Source organism: Rhinoraja longicauda, chromosome 2 (assembly GCF_053455715.1).
Source record: "Rhinoraja longicauda isolate Sanriku21f chromosome 2, sRhiLon1.1, whole genome shotgun sequence".
Lineage (NCBI taxonomy): Eukaryota > Metazoa > Chordata > Chondrichthyes > Rajiformes > Arhynchobatidae > Rhinoraja > Rhinoraja longicauda.
The window spans coordinates 110,555,945-110,575,254 of NC_135954.1; the positions used below are offsets into that span (position 1 = coordinate 110,555,945).

The following is a 19,310-nucleotide window of genomic DNA, read 5'->3' on the forward strand; positions in this document are numbered from 1 at the left end:
ATTAAACGAGTATCCTGGACCCAAAGTAAACAAAGTTACATTTCTCCCTATCTCCACATTGAATTCAATTCTTATCTTTATTTTAATCGGTTTTTAAATGTGACACCCTACAACTGTTCACGCAATTTGTATATTTAATACAGAGGATAAAGAAGGCATTTCAATGCAAAAATCTGTTAGTCAGTCATCTTTCCCTAGTGCATTCCTTTTCCATTTTCCATAAAGAAATTCCTGTCAACATCAGCACCTGGCCTACGGATCATTGCCAAGATCAATATCCTATAATCCTGATTTATGGCCAAATTTAACATTTAAGACAAGTCTCTATATGTATATATCTGGAGGGGGAAACTTGAATGCAACAGCTCATTGCCTATACCTCAGTACATGTGACAAATAAAGTACCATACCATAAAGTACCATACCATTATTATTGTTCACACATTTTTGCAAGTCTTGTCTTATTTATGTACAAGATTTGAACCCCTGTACAGTCCACACCCAATTGTCTGAGTGGTGTCTGAGTGGCTCATTTCAGCCAATGAAAGTCAGTCACATCGGTGGGTTTGGAGTCACATTTAGGATAGAACAGGTACGTACAGACCTGGTAAGCAGTCACCAGATTTACGACACTTGTACATTCAAATAAGCTCCCACTGTGTTATTAAGAGTCAAGAATTAAGTGTGTTTATGTGTCATATGTCAGACAATTTAATAACATTTTATATATTATTAAATTCAGAGGTCCAACATGTGGCAGAACTAGCTTCCTCTCTCTCTCTCTTTCTCTCTCTCAATCTCTCTCCACTTTTAGTAATTGTTCTTTCAAATCAATCCCATGTGCTTTCTTTGCCATTCATTACAATACCACAGAGGCATGGTTACTAATTTAAGTGAGATTTATGTCTTTTCTGACTTAAAGACAAAATCGACATGGATGTCTGTAAAATCAGAATCCGTTCACTACCTGAACTGGCCTCTGGTTACAGTTACTGATCCAATCCTCAAACCACATATTTTATTTAATTAATCCATAGTTGATATGGCCAAATTTGAACTTCTGCCTGCACATCATTACTGAGATCAGATCAAGGAACACTCACTTTTGTATCTGCATAGAAACAAAGAACTGCAGATGCCTTAAAAAGGACACAAATTGCTGGAGGTAATCAGCAGGTCAGGCAACATTTCTGGAGTTTGAAGATGGGTCACGACCCAAAACATCACTCCATGTTCTCCAGAGATGTTGCCTGACCTGTTGAGTTACCCGGTGCCGGCGTGACATTAACCACCTTTCCCTTTACGTCCCCCCTCGACTCCATCCAAGGACCCAAACAGTCTTTTTAGGTGAGGCAGAGGTTCACCTGCACCTCCTCCAACCTCATCTATTGTATCCGCTGTTCCAGATATCAACTTCTCTACATTGGCGAGACCAAACGCAGACTCGCCGATCGTTTCGCTCAACACCTTTGCTCAGTCCGCCTTAACCAACCTGATCTCCCGGTGGCTGAGCAGTTCAACTCCCCTTCCCACTCCCAGTCTGACCTTTCTGCCCACCGCAAATTGGAGGAACAGCACCTCATATTTCGCTTGGGCATCTTACACCCCAGCAATGTGAACATTGATTTCTCTAACTTTAGATAGCTCCTCTGTCCCTCTCTTTCCCCTCCCTCTTCCCAGTTCTCCCTCTATCTTCCTATCTCCCACTACATCCTTTCTTTGTCCCGCCCCCTCCCCTGACATCAGTCTGAAGAAGGGTCTCAACCCGAAACGTCACCCATTCCTTCTCTCCTGAGATGCTGCCTGACCTGCTGAGTTACTCCAGCATTTTGTGATACCTTTGTTAAGTTACTCCAGCACTTTGTGGCCTTTCATGTCTCCAATGTCCAATTTTATCACCAGCTTGTGTGGAGCCACAATTTGCTGTGGGCAATACTGCATGAAAGTTCTGCATTAACTAAGTGTCCATTAAGATGCTAAATTACGAAGACGAATCGCACCCTGGCCACTCCCTCTTCTCCCCTCTCCCATCAGGCCAAAGGTATAGAAGTGTGAAAACGCACACCTCCAGATTCAGGGACAGTTTATTCCCAGCTGTTATCGGGCAACTGAATCATCCTACCATAACCAGAGAGCAGTGCTGAACTACTATCTACCTCTGATGTCCCTCGGACTATCCTTGACCGGACTTTGTTGGCTTTACCTTCCACTAAAATTTATTTTGCACTAAACGTTATTCCCTTATCGTGTATCTATACGCTGCATCAGTCGAGAAGGTTAGTGGCTACAATCTTCCCCCCATCGACAAACTGTACACTGCAAGGGCCAGGAAGCGAGCGGGTAAGATCATCTCTGACCCCTCTCACCCTGACCACAAACTCTTTGAAACACTTCCCTCTGGAAGGCGACTCCGGACTGTCAAAGCCGCCACAGCCAGACAAAAAAACAGCTTTTTTCCACGAGCAGTAACTCCACTCAACAGCCAAAAGTCTGTAGCCTCCTTGTGCACTGGTACTTTATTTAATTCTTCACATGTTTAAATTATAATGTTTTATTTTTAACTGTCTACTGTATATCGTGTTGTTACTTGCGAGCAAAACACCAAGGCAAATTCCTTGTATGTGTACATACTTGGCTAATAAAATGTATCCAATTCAATTCAAATGGCTTGATTGTAATCACATATTGCCTTTCCACTGACTGGATAGCACGCAACACAAAAGCTTTTGATTGTACCTCGGTACAGGTGATAAAGAACTAGACTGTAACTACGTACTGTCAGTACTGCTGGTTCCTGCAAGGATTCCAAGGAGTATGGGCGACTGTACTTTGGCATGGAATGCGCGGAACTACTATCATTTAACATCAGAGGCCTGGAAGAGAGCAAAAAGAAAAAAACCCAGAAATTAATATTTGAGATTCAAACATACCACTTACATGCAGGAAAACATTAATAGTGACATTCAGCTCAAACTAAATTAAAATATAGTTGCTGACTTAACCATAACAATGATAACATTGTAAAAATTATTCTGTGCATTGGCTTTGAACATAGAACAGTACAGCACAGAAACAGACCCTTTAGCCCACAATGTCTGTGCCGAACAGGATCCATGTCCCTTTATTCCCTGCATATCCATGTGCCCATCTAAAAGCCTCAAATGTAACTAATATAACTGTCTCCACTACCCCTGGCAGCACGTTCCAGGCACCCATCACCCTCTGTGTAAAAATGTGCCCCATCTTCTTTAAACTTTCCCCCTCTCACCTTAAAGCTATGCCCCCCAGTCTTTTGACATTTTCACCCCTGAAAAGAAGGCTGTGACTGAACGTGGAAAAGATAGCAAAATTGCCGTGGCATAGGTTTACCGGTTGACCCAGTTGATTAAATAGGGAAAGTTAATCAGCCCAAAAGGCTCAATTTATCTGTCGAGGAGGTGGTAGAGAAGATGTGATAGCAACATTTAAGAAACATTTAGACAGGCACACGAACGGGCACTGGACGGAGATATAGACCAGGTGCAGACAGATGGGATTAGTTTAAATTAGTATCTTAGTTAACTCGGACATCTTGAGCTGAAGGGCCTGTTTCTGTGCAGTACTGTTTTAATACAATTAGATCAAGCGCTGCTCCAAGAAGCCAAGCACACGGAATGGTCGGGACCTGCAGCGGCACACAGCAGCAGAACCGTGGTGGAGGGCCGACGCATCGCACCACTGCAACCCCAATGAACCCTGCAACTCCAATCCTGTGCCTCTGCCAGGACAACGAGCCCTTATGGCCAAACATTTTTAAAAAACTTTGGACTTGAAGGATATAAGATGGCGCTTGCAACGTGGCAACTCGTTTGTACTGACTCAGTGTGTCTTACACTCTTATACTTAGTATGATTGTGCCTAATGTATAGCGGGACTGGCACTGAACTGTATGCAAAAAAAGATTTAGGTACTTAGATACATGTGATAATAAAGTATGCAGAGTGCTGGAGTAACTCTGTGTGTCAGGCTGCATCTCTGGAGAACATAGATAGGTGACATTTCGGGTCGGGACTCTTCAGACCCGAAGTGTCACCTTTCCAGGTTCTCCAGAAATGCTGCTTGACTGGCTGAGTTACTCCAGCACTTTGCATAATTTAAAAAAACAGCATCTCAAGTCAAGTCAAGTTTATTTGTCACATACACATACAAGATGCGCAGTGAAATGAAAGTGGCAATGCCTGCGGATTGTGCAAAAAAAATTACAATTACAGCATATAAATTAAAATTAATACAGAAAAAAAAAAAGAGTCCCTGGAGTTATAATAGTTAACAGTCCTGATGGCCTGTGGGAAGAAACTCCGTCTCATCCTCTCCGTTTTCACAGCGTGACAGCGGAGGCGTTTGCCTGACCGTAGCAGCTGGGACAGTCCATTGCTGGGGTGGTAGGGGTCCCTCATAATCTTGCTTGCTCTGGATCTGCACGTCCTGATGTATAGGTCCTGCAGGGGGGCGAGTGCAGTTCCCATGGTGCATTCTGCCGAACGCACTACACTCTGCAGGGCCTTCCTGTCCTGGGCAGAGCTGTTCCCAAACCAGACTGTGATGTTGCCGGACAGGATGCTCTCTACAGCCCCAGAGTAGAAGCATTGAAGGATCCCCAGAGACACTCTGAATTTCCTCAGCTGTCTGAGGTGGTAAAGGCGCTGCCTTGCCTTACCCACCAGTGCGACAATGTGTGTTGTCCATGTCAGATCCTCTTTGATGTGGACTCCCAGGTATTTAAAGCTGCTCACCCTATCCACAGTAGACCCATTTATCTCCAGTGGCGTGTACGTCCTTGGATGTTGAGCCCTTCTAAAGTCCACAATCAGCTCCTTAGTTTTTTTGACATTCAAGAGGAGGCTGTTGTTCCGACACCAGAGTGCCAGATCAGCCACCTCCTCCCGGTAGGCCTTCTCATCATTGTCAGAGATCCGGCCCACCACCACAGTGTCATCAGCAAACTTGATGATGGAGTTTGAGTTGAACTTGGCCACACAGTCATGTGTGTACAGGGAGTACAGTAGGGGGCTAAGGACGCAACCCTGGGGGGATCCTGTGTTCACAGGGTGAGGGGGCTAGATGTGTGTTCCCCCATCCTGACCACTTGGGGCCTGGCGGTGAGAAAGTCCAGGACCCAGGCACACAGAGGACGTTTTGACAATAAAGTACCGTTGAACTATTGAATTCTGCGTCCTAACTTCATTAACCCAGCTTCTCTCATATTGTTTTTGCAACTGACATGGGCCCGCAACTATGAGGGCAGTGAGAGAAGCAGCTGCCTGTGTGTGTGTGTAGCCCTCACTGACTGCAGCTGCTCTGTTCCTTCAACCACAGCGGGATCTCAGGGGGAATCCTGCACACGGGCATGCAGTAGCACATGTGGAGGCAGGCGCATGAAATGCTCTGAGATGCAAGCTCAACAAGCAAACATGTTGCCAAGGAAGTAACCAACAGCACAAAACAAAACACCCGGCGAGTTTAAATATACAAACTGTGCAGCATTTATTTATCACTGGAGGCCAGAGTCTCGAGACAAACCTCTGTGGCAAGAATGCTGACCCCCCAGGGCTGCAGAAAATAGGCTGGCTCGCGGAGGCAGTGATTTAATAGACGTTGCATAATTAAGAAGTGTTTTGAAATAGGAACGTTTCATCTGCAAGAACCAGGTGGGGATCTAAGTGAAGGAAATAATACTTTTCTTACTGAAAAAGAGTGATTTGTTATGATCTGGCAGGCACGTTAATGCATCAATACTGCTCTCCCCTGGCCATTAAGCTGCTGATCACACAATGAACGAAAGACACTAATTTTGTTCCTGTCACACCAATGAGCTCAGACTCACATTTTCCTCTTCACACCGATGACTCTGTTGGTCTGCACAAGGGAAATGAGAAACTGAATTAGCTGCAAAAAGAAAAACAAAACAAAAAGTCACGATTCTGTGCAAAAATAAGCACCAATCCAATTCATAGCCACAGACTCAAAAGAATCCCGATGCTCACACAGACCCATCTCCTCCCTCAGCTCCAATCCCACCTTCTCCTTCATTCGCAGATCTACACACGTGGTCATCTGGTGGACTCGATGCATGTATGAAGTTTGACTGATTTACAGCTACCCAACACCCACTCTACCTGAAAAGAAGAAAATTACCCGATGCTACTCCACACCCATTCATTCACAATTCACCGCCACCTTGCCCAGCCAGAGCCTAATAACTGTCTCACTTACAACTAGCCATTCATGTTGAGTGAAAAATAATCAGTGCAAAAGTTTACAACTGTTCAACAAAGATGTCTCAGGTGACTGACAACTAGGGTTGCCAACCATCTCACTCCCAAATAATGGATAAGGTGACAACACCACCCCACGCTCCATGTGACCTCACCCAGCCGGTCTCCACGTGCTCCCGCTCCACCAATGGCGGCCGCCTGGGCCGGGAGGCGGGTTACTACGCAACCTCCGTTAGGCGGCGCCCGGTCCTCCGGACCTATACTGTCCGGGCCTACAGCGGCCCCCGAGCCTACAGTGTCCGGCCCTACAGTGTCCAGGACTACACTGTCCGGACCTACACTGTCCGGACCTACAGTGTCCGGACCTACAGCGTCCGGACCTACAGCGTCCAGGCCTACAGCATCCGGGCCTACAGCATCCGGGCCTACAGCATCCGGGCCTACAGCATCCGGGCCTACAGCGCCCCCCTGGGCCTAATACAGGACAAGGGCGGTCCCATACGGAACAAACCAATTTAGCCCAAAATACAGGACAGTTGGCAACCCTAGATGAGGGCAAGCCACCTGCAGTTCAGAGCAATCTGCTGGCACTGGGGCCTTCCATATTAAGTGTTAGTAACTGGCTGTTGGTGTTCATTATAGTACATCTCCCTCCACTGATCATCCGGCTAATACAGGACAGTTGGCAACCCCACTAACAACTATGACGATAATCTGGCCTAGTTCCGGTTTTTCAGTGGCAAACTCACCATCACAGCCTCTCTGTCCCAACAAACAGCCCTTTTCTCAATCCCAGGTGTCCCACTCCCTACATAAAAATGCACGGCCCCACAGAGTGGGTTGCTTTCCTCCATATTAACCTTACTTGCAAGGCAAAATCACCCGAGCCACCTCCCTGCAGACCATATGGCAAGATGCGCCCGCAGTGTCCATGTTGGGGGAGTTTCTGTAAGGAGATCCGGTAACCGTGGAGCGGCAGTGACGTATTTTCAAGTCAGAATGGCTTACGACTTGGAAGGGACTTGCAGGTCATTCGCCTGCTGCTGTTATGGATCCACTTGGTGGATTTCAGTGAGGGTGCTGAAGCTGTGGAAAATTATTCCACTGCATTTTGTAGGTGATGCCCACTTTAGCTAGTTAGTAAACAATGGTGGGGCGTCAGTGTTTAGGATGCGGTGCCAATTAAGCAGGTTGCTTTGTCCCGGGTTGCCAAGCTTCAGTGTTTCTGGTGCGGCACTCATTCAGATGAGTGGAAAGGAAGGTTGCAGAAGGTTCACTTGTTTCTATTATTGAACACCACACAATTTAAACAAACGTCGGAGGATTAAATTGATCGCCTCCTCCATTATCACAGTTGCAAAGTTTAATCCCAAGAGTAATAGTGCTAATGAAATTACCCAGCAGATGGTCCAGAGCAAGGTATTGGTCCCATGACTTCAGGCAACTGAATCATTACATCAATATTCTTGTGAATGTCAGCAATTTGGTTTTAAACATGAAACAGCCAATCTATTATCCACCTTACAGAAGTAGCGTCCCATATTCTAAACAGGAACAACCTCTATGCAACGTTCAACAAGCACATCAACCTCCACTTAGACATCTGTCTGGCAAATACAGCAACACTTTTTTTCCCCACCAACAGGAAATAATTCGCCTCTCAATTCCTTGATTGATCCAATTTTCCACATTAGCCAGCCTGATGTGCAGCAATCCCTGAGTCATCTCCAACCTACCCATCGCAGGTTGGAAATTGCTGACTCTTCTAAACCAGATATTGTCAAACATGTTCATGAAAAGCAGTGCATGCTGTAATGCACTGATGTAGCTCCATCTTACTTACCTGGACATCCAATCCAAAGTAGGGACAAGAAAGCCAGTTCCAAACTTAATTACAGTCACTAGCCATGTCCCAGAAGTGGACAAGAAATGGCTCTCCCACCAGTCTTTCATCAGCTTCCTGAAGGACATTGACAGATCTTGGCCTAGCATTTCTAGTAGCTCATGAGATTAAGAACTCGATCAGTAAGACAAAGAGGAATGGCCAATATAAACTCCAACCCCCACACTCCATATCTCACTAATTTTCTTGTCCAATTACAAAATGTAATTTTAATTGTCAAGATTCTCACTGCGCCTTCATGTACCAAAGAGACTACCACATGTGATGACAATAAGCATGTACTGGGTTCAATTATCTGTTCAAGTTGTGGACTCTTATACATCTGCGAGACCAAACGCAGACTGGGCGATCGTTTCGCGGAACACCTTCGCTCAGCCCACCTGAACCAACCTGATCTCCCGGTTGCTGGACACTTTAATTCTCCTTCCCACTCCTACACAGACCGTTCTGTTCTCGTTCTTCTCCATTGTCAGAGTAAGGCTAAACGCAAATTGGAGGAACGGCATCTCATATTTCGCTTGGGCAGCTTACAGCCCAGTGGTATGAATATTGATTTCTCTCACTTCAGGTAGCCCCGGCATTCTCTCTCTCTCTATCCCTCCCCCACCCAAGTTGCTCTAGCTTCTCATTTTCACCCTACAAACAGTTTACAATGGTCTGTTTCCTTTATCATCATTACTTTTTTGCATATCTTTCATTCATTGTTCTTTATCTCTCCACATCACCGTCTTTATCTCTCGCTTCCCTTACCCCTAACCAGTCTGAAGAAGGTTCTCGACCCGAAACGTCACCCATTCCTTCTCTCCAGAGATGCTGCCTGACCCGCTGAGTTACTCCAGCTTTTTGTGTCTATCTTCCATTATCTGTGGTTGGCAGCCCATTCAAATCTCAGGTCCTCAGATGCTGTAGAACATTTATTTGGAGTATTGTGCGCAATTTTGGGCACCATATCTGAGGAGGGATGTGTTGGCGCTGGAGAGGGTCCAGAGGAGGTTTACAAGAATTATCCCAGAAATGAGTGGGTTAACATACGATGATCGTTTGACGGATGAGGGGGGACCTCATTGAAACCTACCGAATAGTGAAAGGCTTGGATGAGTGGACGTGGAAAAGGTGTTTCCACTAATGAGAAAGTCTAGGGCTAGAGGTCATAGCCTCAGAATTAAAGGACGTTTCTTTAGGAAGGAGATGAGGAGGAATTTCTTTAGACAGAGGGTGGTGAATCTGTGGAATTCTTTGCAACAGAAGTCTGTGGAGGCCAAGTGAATGGATATTTTTAAGGCGAGATAGATAAGATTAGTACGGGTGCCTGGGGTTATGGGGAGAAAGTAGGAGAATGGGGTTAGGAGGGAGATAGATCAGCCATGATTGAATGGCAGAGCAGACTTGATGGGCCAAATGGCCTAATTCTGCTCCTATCACGTATGACCTTACAACATGGCAAATTCAGTCAACTACAAGCTACATTGCCTGCCAGCCTAACAGGCAAATGGTTTGCTTGATTTCCATTAACTGATTGTCCTTTGCTGAGTAATGCACCAAACCCCTCACTGCACTGTCATCTTTGCCCACTTCTCTTGTCATTAAACAGCACTGGCATTCATTGCCCATTCCCAACTGCCCTCGCTGAGCTGCTTCTGATTCACTATCTTGAACTATTGCAGTCAGAATGAAAGTGATTGTACAATTCAATGAAATTTAGACCCGGTGAAGTTTGAAAATTAAGTGCAGGAGGCCATTTGGCTCTTCGAGCCAGCACCGCCATTCATTGTGATCATGGCTGATCATCCACAATCAGTAACCTGTGCCTGCTTTCTCCCCATATCCCTTGATTCCACTAGCCCCTAGAGCTCTATCTAACTCTCTTTTAAATTCATAAACTGGTGACTGGTGAATACTTGCAAGTCACTTGAAGGATAACCTGCAGGCAGTGTTTCTTTGCTCCCTTCCCTTTGGCTTTAATGGTGGGCGAGGTCACAGGTTTATAAGATGTTGTTGACTTTTCCTTGCAAATAACTGTCATTGTGCATAATGGATGCTCAGGATCGTGGGTGAGATGCAATCAAGGACCTCGGAGTGTTGTTGGAAGGCAATGGTGAGTTTTCCATCATATTCCCAACATGTTTTGAGAGTTGAAAATCTCAATCATTTGCTGACTTTAATTTATACCAGGATTGGTTCTGTTTGGATTCTCATCATTGGTAGTTTTACAAATTATAACAGGGATATTAGAAATAGCATTGCTATTGAATGTTGGAGTTGGACGAACATTGTTGATGGGGTGGTCAGTACCTGGCCTTTGTTACTTGTTACCTCTCATCTCAAACCCCAAATATTCCCAGGTCTCAGTATAAATGGGCACCAACCGTGGCATTATCCGATATTTGAGAATGGCTCCTGCACCTATTTTCTATGTTTCTATGAATTGAAATTAGATGAAAAAACGATGCACAGGATAAATATACGGGCATTATCCTGCCTGCCACTACAAACCACAACAAAACACACAAGCATCCTTTATTCAAAGCTTTACTCCAGCTTTATCAGAGTTCTACAAGGCAATCACTCTCTCTTCACCAATTCAACTCAGGTGAATGCACACATGCTTTTCCCCAGGGCTGGGAAATCAAGAACTAGAGGACACAGGTTTAAAATGAGAGGGGAAAGATTTAATATAAACCCGAGGGGCTGGTTTATCATTCAGAAGGTGGTGGACATATGGTACGAATTGCCAACATGAAAGAGCTGAGGAAGGGTCTCGACCCGAAATGTCACATATTCCTTCTCTCCAGAGATGCTGTCTGACCCTCTGAGTTACTCCAGCAATTTGTGTCTACCTTTGAAAGAGTTGAGACAACATTTAAAAAGACATTTGGACACGACCATGAAAGGAAAGGTTTAGTGAGGTATTGGTCAAATGTGGACAAATGGGACTAGCACAGGTGGGCATCTTGGTCGGCATGGATACGTTTAGTTTTTCTTTATTGTCACGTGTACCGAAGTATATTGAAACACTTTAGTTGTGTGCTAACCAGTCAGCGGAAAGACTATACATGATTACAAGTAGGCCATTCTACAGTGTATAGATACATGACAAAGGGAATAACGTTTAGCACAAGATAAAGTCCAGTAAAGTCCGATTAAAGACAGTCTGAGGGTCTCTAATGAGATAGATAGTAGCTCAGGACAGCTCTCTGGTTGTTGATAGGATTGTTCAGTTGCCTGATTATAGCTGGTTAGTATGCGACAAAATCTTTTCACTGTGCCTCGGTACACGTGACAATAAATTAAATTAAAATCGTCCATGCCGACCAAGATGCCCATCTACCATGATCCCAGTTGTGCACATTTAACCCCTATCTCACTGTTGGACCAAAGGGCCTGTTTCTGTGCCCAGTTCATGGTGAATTGAACACAATACTTTAAATGCAACCTCACCAACATCTTAGGTAACTGTAATATGACCTCCTGACTTCTATACTCAAGCATTTACAGAGCTCTTGGAAGTGGGGTTAGCTGAACTGCTCTTATATGGAGGCATCGAAGACTGCAAATGTTGGAACCTGGGAGGTCATGTTGCAGTTATATAAGATGTTGGTGAAGTAGCATTTAGAGTATTGTGTTCAATCTGGGCACCAAGTTATAGGAAAGATGTTGTTAAGCTAGAAAGGGTACAGAGAAGATTTACGAGGATGTTGTCAGGACTCAAGGGCCTGAGCTATATGAAGAGTTTGAGCAGGCTGGGACTCTATTCCTTGGAGTAGGAATCTGTGGGGTAACTTTTTCACACAAAAAGTGGTGGGTTTATGGAATAAGCTGCCAGAGGAGGTTGTTGAGGAAGGGACTAAGGCAACGTTTAAGAAACATTTAGACAAGTACATGGATAGGACAGGTTTAGAGGGATATGGGCCAAACGCAGGCAGGTGGGACTAGTGTAGATGGGACACGTTGGTTGGTGTGGGCAAGTTGGGCCGAAGAACCTGCTTCCACACTGTATCACTCTATGAGCTGCTCTTACATGGAGCTGCATTTCACATGCAGAATTGCCTGCCCATGTTGTGACTATTTTGAGACTGTAATGATTTCTTTAGTGTAATGGTCCCCGTGGAGCCTCAGCTGAGCATGCTCGGGCAGATTTCCGGAGTGTTATAAGCATTATAATTTACATTTAATTTGTTTTTTAATGATTAATGGTAGACTATTCAGACAGAATTATCCAAATTAGCTCTTTGTGGACTGGACATGATTTGGCAAATTTCCACTTTGTTGGGCAGGTGCTATATAGAGTCATAGAGCACAGAAACGGCCCAATTTATCCATGCCAACCAAGATCCTCCATCTAAGCTAGTCCCGTTTGCCTGCGTTTGCCCCATATCCCTCTAAACCTTTCCCATATATACATGGTTTACTTACACTGAAGCAGCTTGGCTCGCGGTATTAATAGCTCTGGATCAGATCCATACAGATAAGGCATTGTCTGGCCCGTTCGTGTTTGCTTTTTCTGGTATGGCCTTCGCAGGCACTAGGCCATAGCTTACTGTCACATGATTGAAGAATAGCCTCTGATGAGGTGGACCACTGAAGAAATTTGCCATTTAGCTTCATGGTGTTATACAGATACAGTATGCAAACAGGCCCTTTGGCCTAACTCGTCCCATTTAAGCTGGTCTCATTTGCCTGCACCTAGCCCATATCCCTCTAAACCTTTGCTATCGATGTACCTGTACAAATACCCTTTAAATGTTGTTATTCAACCTGCCTCAACCATTTCCCGTGCAGCTTGTTCCATATACCCACGACCCTCTGTGTGAAAAGGGTCTGACTGAAACTATTAACCACACCTCCTGCACTCCTGTCTGGGTGAAGATTATTCAAAATGTGAATGTTCTTGGAATTGTGTCATTTTGCAAAATGATCCAGTATTGTCCATGATTTCATATGGCAGGGATATTGTAGTTTTGAATTCATTGGTCCATTTTGTTGTGGGATCACTCAGGTCTATCTATGTCATGAGTATGCAGGTGGTTGTGTTCCAACGTTGGCCTCTAAGTGGATCTATATTTGTTGCTGTGGCCAGCAGTCTCTGCTGTACTCATTGAATCAGGCTTTATGGTAGCGACACAGAATGGAATAGGTCGTGCTTGGAGATTGAGCTATAAAGCGATTCTAGTGCAGCTGTGAATGGATCAAAGCACATCAAAGATAGAATCATAGAGCACAGAGTGCAGCACAGTGATGGAGTTGCTGCCTCAGAGCCACAGACCCGCGTTTGATCCCGACCTTGGGTGCTGCCTGAGTGGAGTTTGCACGTTCTCTGAGACCACGTGGGTTTCCTCCGGGTGCTCCGGTTTCCTCCCCACCCCAAAGGGTTTGTACATTATTTGGCCTCTGTAAAATTCCCCCTCATGTGTGGGGATTTGATGAGGAAGTGGGATAACATAGAACTAGTGTGAATAGGTGGACACAAAGTGCTGGAATAACGCAGCGGGACAGGCAGCATCCCTGGATAGAAGGAATGGGTCACGTTTTGGGTTGAGACCCTTCGTCAGACGGAGAGGGAGTCACAGAGATAAGGAAGTGTAGGGTGTGAAAATAAGGCATCAAAGGAGATGCGGCTCAAGGAAAATGTAGAATAGATTATTGTTAGATCAAGAAGGTGACAACGAAGCATACCGAGATAACCTAGTGTGAATTGGTGATCGATGGTGGACTAAAGGGTCCGTTTCTATGCTGTATCTCTCAATTAAACTAAACAGGCCTTTTGGCTAACTTGCCATGCCAACCAAGTTGCCCAAATGAGCTAGCCCCAAATGCTTGTTCCAGGATCATATCCCTCTAAGTCTTTCCTATCCATGTACCGGTCCAAGTGTCTTTTAAATGTTGTTATAGTACCTGGGTCTACCACTTGCTTGGGCAGTTTGTTCCATGTACGCACTACCCTCTGAGATCGAGAGATGAGTAGCATGGTGTTATTGTTGTCTCCCTCATTGTCAGCAAAACGAAGGAGCTGGTCATTGAGTAGGTTCTTCTAATTACCTTCTACTTGCAGATAAAGAAGGTAAAGATCGATAAAAGGGAATAGGCCAGGATTGCTGTGGGGTGAGGCCGTACAGCCCACACAGTTAATTAATTAAGGGGGCACTCGGACAGAAAAAAAGGAATTAAAACTCCAGTATGAAGACATGTTGAGAGGCAGAATGCAAACAACGGAATGTGAAAAGGCGCAAAATGTAAGACTACAGGACATGATCAGTAAATCAGGCTGGGCTAGAGGAAAATCGGAGCTAATATAACAGATAGATGGCAAACAGCAGAAACAATCAGATCTGATTTGGAGCTCCAGGTCCCCTCCTTTTCTATTCTCTGACCCACTCCCACTATAACCCAACTGTGGCTTCCTGTCCTCTTAATGAGACCCAGTGCAAGTTTGAGAAATAGTACTTTATCTTTTGTCTGAGCACTTTGCAGCCTTCTGGACTTGAGACTGAATTCCACAACTTGCTTTCTCTGTCTGCATCAGAACTGATCATTTCTGTTGCACATCATTCATCTGTGATTTAGTTTAGAGATACAGCGCGGAAGCAGGCCCTTTCGGCTCACTGGGTCCGTGCCGACCAACGATCCCACATATTAACACCATCCTATACCCACTAGGGACAATTTTTACATTTACCACGCCAATTAACCTACATACCTGTACGTCTTTGGAGTGTGGGAGGAAACCGAAGATCTTGGAGAAAGCCCACGCAGATTACGGGGAGAACGTACAAACTCCATACAGACAGCACCCGTAGTCAGGATCGAACCCGGGTCTCCGGCGCTGCATTCACTGTGATACTGGATCAAATTTTCTCTCTCCACTAACCACAGGTGGCAATGCTCTGCAGACTGCATTTGCACCCACTCACGTTCCTTTCTTTGGCATCTCACTTGCACACTGCCTTCACCTCTGTTTTTGCTCCACTTTTCCCTCCATAAATGCCATCGACTAAATGACCTGCAACCCATCGCAATGGCAACCTTGGCCTTGACATATAAATATCCTCTTTGTCCTATCCATCAGCTCACACCTTCCACGTCCCTCACACCTTCTCTGCAACGTATAAACTGACTTGCTTTCTGACATTCCCCGGTAGTGATGATCGTCGACCTGCTACGTTAACTCTGTTCCTCATTCCACTGATGGTGCCTGCCCTGCAGCGTGTTTCCAGTATTTGCTGCATTTATAGTATATTAGGGGATTGGACACATTAGAGGCAGATAACATGTTCCCAATGTTGGGGGAGTCCAGAACAAGGGGCCACAGTTTAAGAATAAGGGGTAGGCCATTTAGAACGGAGATGAGGAAGAACTTTTTCAGTCAGAGGGAGGTGAAGGTGTGGAATTCTCTGCCTCAGAAGGCAGTGGAGGCCAGTTCGTTGGATGCTTTCAAGAGAGAGCTGGATAGAGCTCTTAAGGATAGCGGAGTTAGGGGGTATGGGGAGAAGGCAGGAACGGGGTACTGATTGAGAGTGATCAGCCATGATCGCATTGAATGGCGGTGCTGGCTCGAAGGGCTGAATGGCCTACTCCTGCACCTATTGTCTATTGTCTATTGTCTATAATATATTATGGCAGCATCCCATAAATCAGTCCCTCCTTTTGTTCTGGGTATGGGGCTCAGGATAGGGAAGAGGAATGGCGTGGGCAAGCAACAGAAATCCCGCAGAACAAAAATAGTGCCGTCAACTAGTCAAGGTAACCCCGAGTGCAATTATCAACAAGGTAAATTTGGCAAACTTTTGCGCAATGAACCAAATCCCACTCAGTGCTTTGGCTGCAAAAGGAACCTGACCCACAAGCACCGCTGAAAAAAATCAACCTTGGTGCTCGGCTAGCTCAGTGTGCACGACTTTCAATCAACCACCCCCACCCACCCTGCCAGGTTTTTTTCCAGTCCCTCACCTTATTTACGACTTTCTGCTGCTGGGCATGTTTCTGTCGCAGGCTGGCCACCTCACGCCACAATGTTTCGTTTTCACTGCAAATGGCAAGAAAGATTAACATTAATAATGCAAGATTATCACTAAACAGATGGTACTGCATGATCAAAGTGAGCACGCATGATGGAATTCACAATCCGATGGCAAGAATACATGCAGAATTGTGTCAAGCAGCACTAAATCTTCGCTGGGGTAACTTCATGGATCAGGCAGCACTATGGAAGGGATAGGCGACGTTTTGGGTCGGGACTCTTCTTCAGCCTGAAGCTGCTGCCCAACCTGTTGAATTACTCCAGCACTTAGTGTCTCACTCAAGATTCTAGCATCTGCAGTTCCTTGTGCCTCCTGGTTCGTTGCTCATGAATAACCAGCATTACATCAGCTTAATTTAGCTCCTTGAATTAGCTTTGCAGCACTGATTAAACGGAGTAATAGAAGGCTCGTTCATTTTAATTAAAATGACCTCACAGTACTGATCAGTAACATTTGCAGCAATGGAAGGATGACTATATTCATTACTGCTATATTTGCTTGACCATGTTCTATTATGCAGGGTATGTAGAGGGATACAGATCATTGCAGGCAGAGGAGATTAACTTGGCATCATGTTCGCCAAAGACACTGTGGACCAAATGGCCTGTACCTGTCCTGTACTGTTCCATAGACAGACACAAAATGCTGGAGTAACTCAGCGGGCCAGGCAACATCCCTGGAGAGAAGTGGGTGACGTTTCAAATCCAGACCCTCCTTCAAACTGCTACAGACATCTCTCGCTACTGTACTGTTCCATGTTCCAAACGACAGTAAGTGTCGTGCTGTACGTTGACACAGAGGTAGAAGCTCAGTCATGATATTGATGAACATCTGAACAGGACACTCCAGCCTGCTCTGACATCCATCAATATCACAGCTGATATTCTTTGGCACCATTTTCTAGCACTAATCAAGGATTTATTATAGTGTCATACAGCACAAACAGGCTCTTGGGCTCACATATCAAAGCGACCAACAGTTACCTATTTCTACAATTCCTACCTAGCAGCACTTGTGCCAAAACTTACTCGACAATGGATACCTGATTGTTCTTTGTTTTGAATGAACTCTGAGCTACCCCATCAGCCATGGTAGAGAATTCCACAAGTTCACTGCCTTCTGAATGAAGAAATGTAACCTCAGCGCAATAATAAATGGCCTCCACTATATGCCCCTCTGGTCCCCAAGAGTCCTCAGTCAGGGAAAACACCACCCTGCATCCAGCCGGAAACTTCCTTTTACAAGTTTTGATGGGTTCTCCTTTCAATCTTCTAAACTCTAACGTACACTCTCCCAGTTTACTCCTTTTCTCCACAAATAACATGTCTGAAGAAGGGTCCCAACCCAAAACGTCACCTATCCACGTTCTCCTTCCTGACCTGAGTTAGTCCAGCACTTTGTGTCTTCCTTTGTAAACCAGCATCTGGACCTCCTTGTTTCTAACCCTTCAGATTTATCGGTTCTCAAGCTCATCAACTTCTCTGTCATTTTGTTGTGACTTGCTAAATTGTTCCTCAAATTCCTCCACCCTTGATTGACTTATAGTTCTGGCACTTTTTATACATCTTCTTCCATGAAGGCAGACAGAAAGTAATTGATTTATTCATCTGCATTTTTAAATTATAAACTCCATCTTCTGTCTGACAGGGGCTCAGTCGTTCTCTCACTCGTTGTTACCTTTTTTATGTGTCTCAAAAAGCCCTTGCAGTTTGTGTTTATCTTTCTTGCCAGTCAACCGTCATATTCCTTTTCATCTTTCTTTTTATCAATTTTATCCTGAAAATAATAAAAACTGCAGATGTTGGAAATCAAAAATAAAAGCAAAAACAGGTTCTGGTTCTGCTTTGCTGAGTTGTAAATTGTTTCCAATCCTCAGATTTAATTAGTACATGAGGGGCAATTTTTTGGCTTTAACCAGAGGTTCGAATGTGCTCCACTACAGTTCGACACCGATCGGCCAAAACATTATGACCACTGATAGGCAAAGTGAATAACATTGATTATCTTATTACAATAGCACCTGTCAAGGGGTGGGATATATTAGGTAGCAAGTGAACAGTCAGTTCTTGAAATTGATGTGTTGGATGCAGGAAAATGGGCAGGAGTAAAGACCTGAGCGACTTTGACAAGGGCCAAATTGATATGGCCAGACGACTGGATCAGAGCATCTCTGAAATGGCAAGGCTCATCGATGCGCAAGGGCAACGAAGGCTATCCCGTCTAGTCCGAACCGACAGAAGGTCTACTGTGGCACAAGTCACAGAAAATTTCAATAGTGGTCATGGGAGGAATGTGTCACAATACACAGGGCATCACACCCTGCTGCGTATGGGGCTGCACACGGAGGACCAACAGCATATTAGGCAGGTGGTCATAATGTTTTGGCTGAGTTAGTGCATAGAGTAAAACAGCATGGAAACAGGGCCTACGGCCCAACATCTATGCTGACCCATTTGTCTACCCTCATTAATCTGCATTTGGCCCAAATTTCTTTCAATCGTATCATTACATGTATCCATCCAAAGTTCATTTTAATGTTTTAATAGTACCCACCTCTGCCACTCCCACTGGCAGGTTGTTCCACTTACCCACCAGCCTCCATGTGAAAACGTTGCCTCTCGGGTCCCTTTTAAATCTTTCCCCCTTACTTTAAATCTATGTCCTCTAGGTTTAGACTCCACTACTCTACCGTGTGAAAAACACCATGACCATTCACATTATTGATGCCCTTCATGATTTTATTGACCTAATATTTATATAACTATCTCAAGATTACATCATTGAGGTCCTGTTTTGTAACTTTCCACCAAATTCCATGTTCCCTCAGGACCTCATCCATCTTCCTGCCTATATCATTAGGGCCAATATAGATCATGATCTCTGACTGCTCACCATCCACTTTCAGAATATCCTGTGCCAGCTCTGACACATTCTGGATGTTGGTACCAGATAGGCACCACATCATCCTGGAAGATACACAAAAAGCTGGAGTAACTCAGCGGGTCAGACGGAATCTCTGGAGAAAAGGAGTAGGCAACATTTTGGGTCAAGACCCTTCTTCTGAAGAAGGGTCACGACCCCTTTCTCCATAGATGCTGCCTGACCCGCTGAGTTACTCCAGCTTTTTGTGATTACCTT

The 19,310-nt window shown here is 44.9% G+C and overlaps 1 protein-coding gene across 3 annotated transcripts in view; it reads right to left on the minus strand.

The window, feature by feature from the left end:
* The window catches only part of hsf1 (heat shock transcription factor 1), an 83,217-nt gene that overhangs the window by 29,291 nt on the left and 34,616 nt on the right, over positions 1 to 19,310 (minus strand). For all 3 annotated transcript variants that reach the window (XM_078429693.1, XM_078429702.1, XM_078429689.1), the window contains 3 exons: positions 16,102 to 16,177; positions 5,864 to 5,925; positions 2,777 to 2,873 (listed from right to left, as the gene is read on the minus strand). In XM_078429693.1, coding sequence (XP_078285819.1) covers positions 2,777 to 2,873; positions 5,864 to 5,925; positions 16,102 to 16,177 — 235 coding nt within the window. The remainder of the gene's footprint in view (positions 1 to 2,776; positions 2,874 to 5,863; positions 5,926 to 16,101; positions 16,178 to 19,310) is intronic.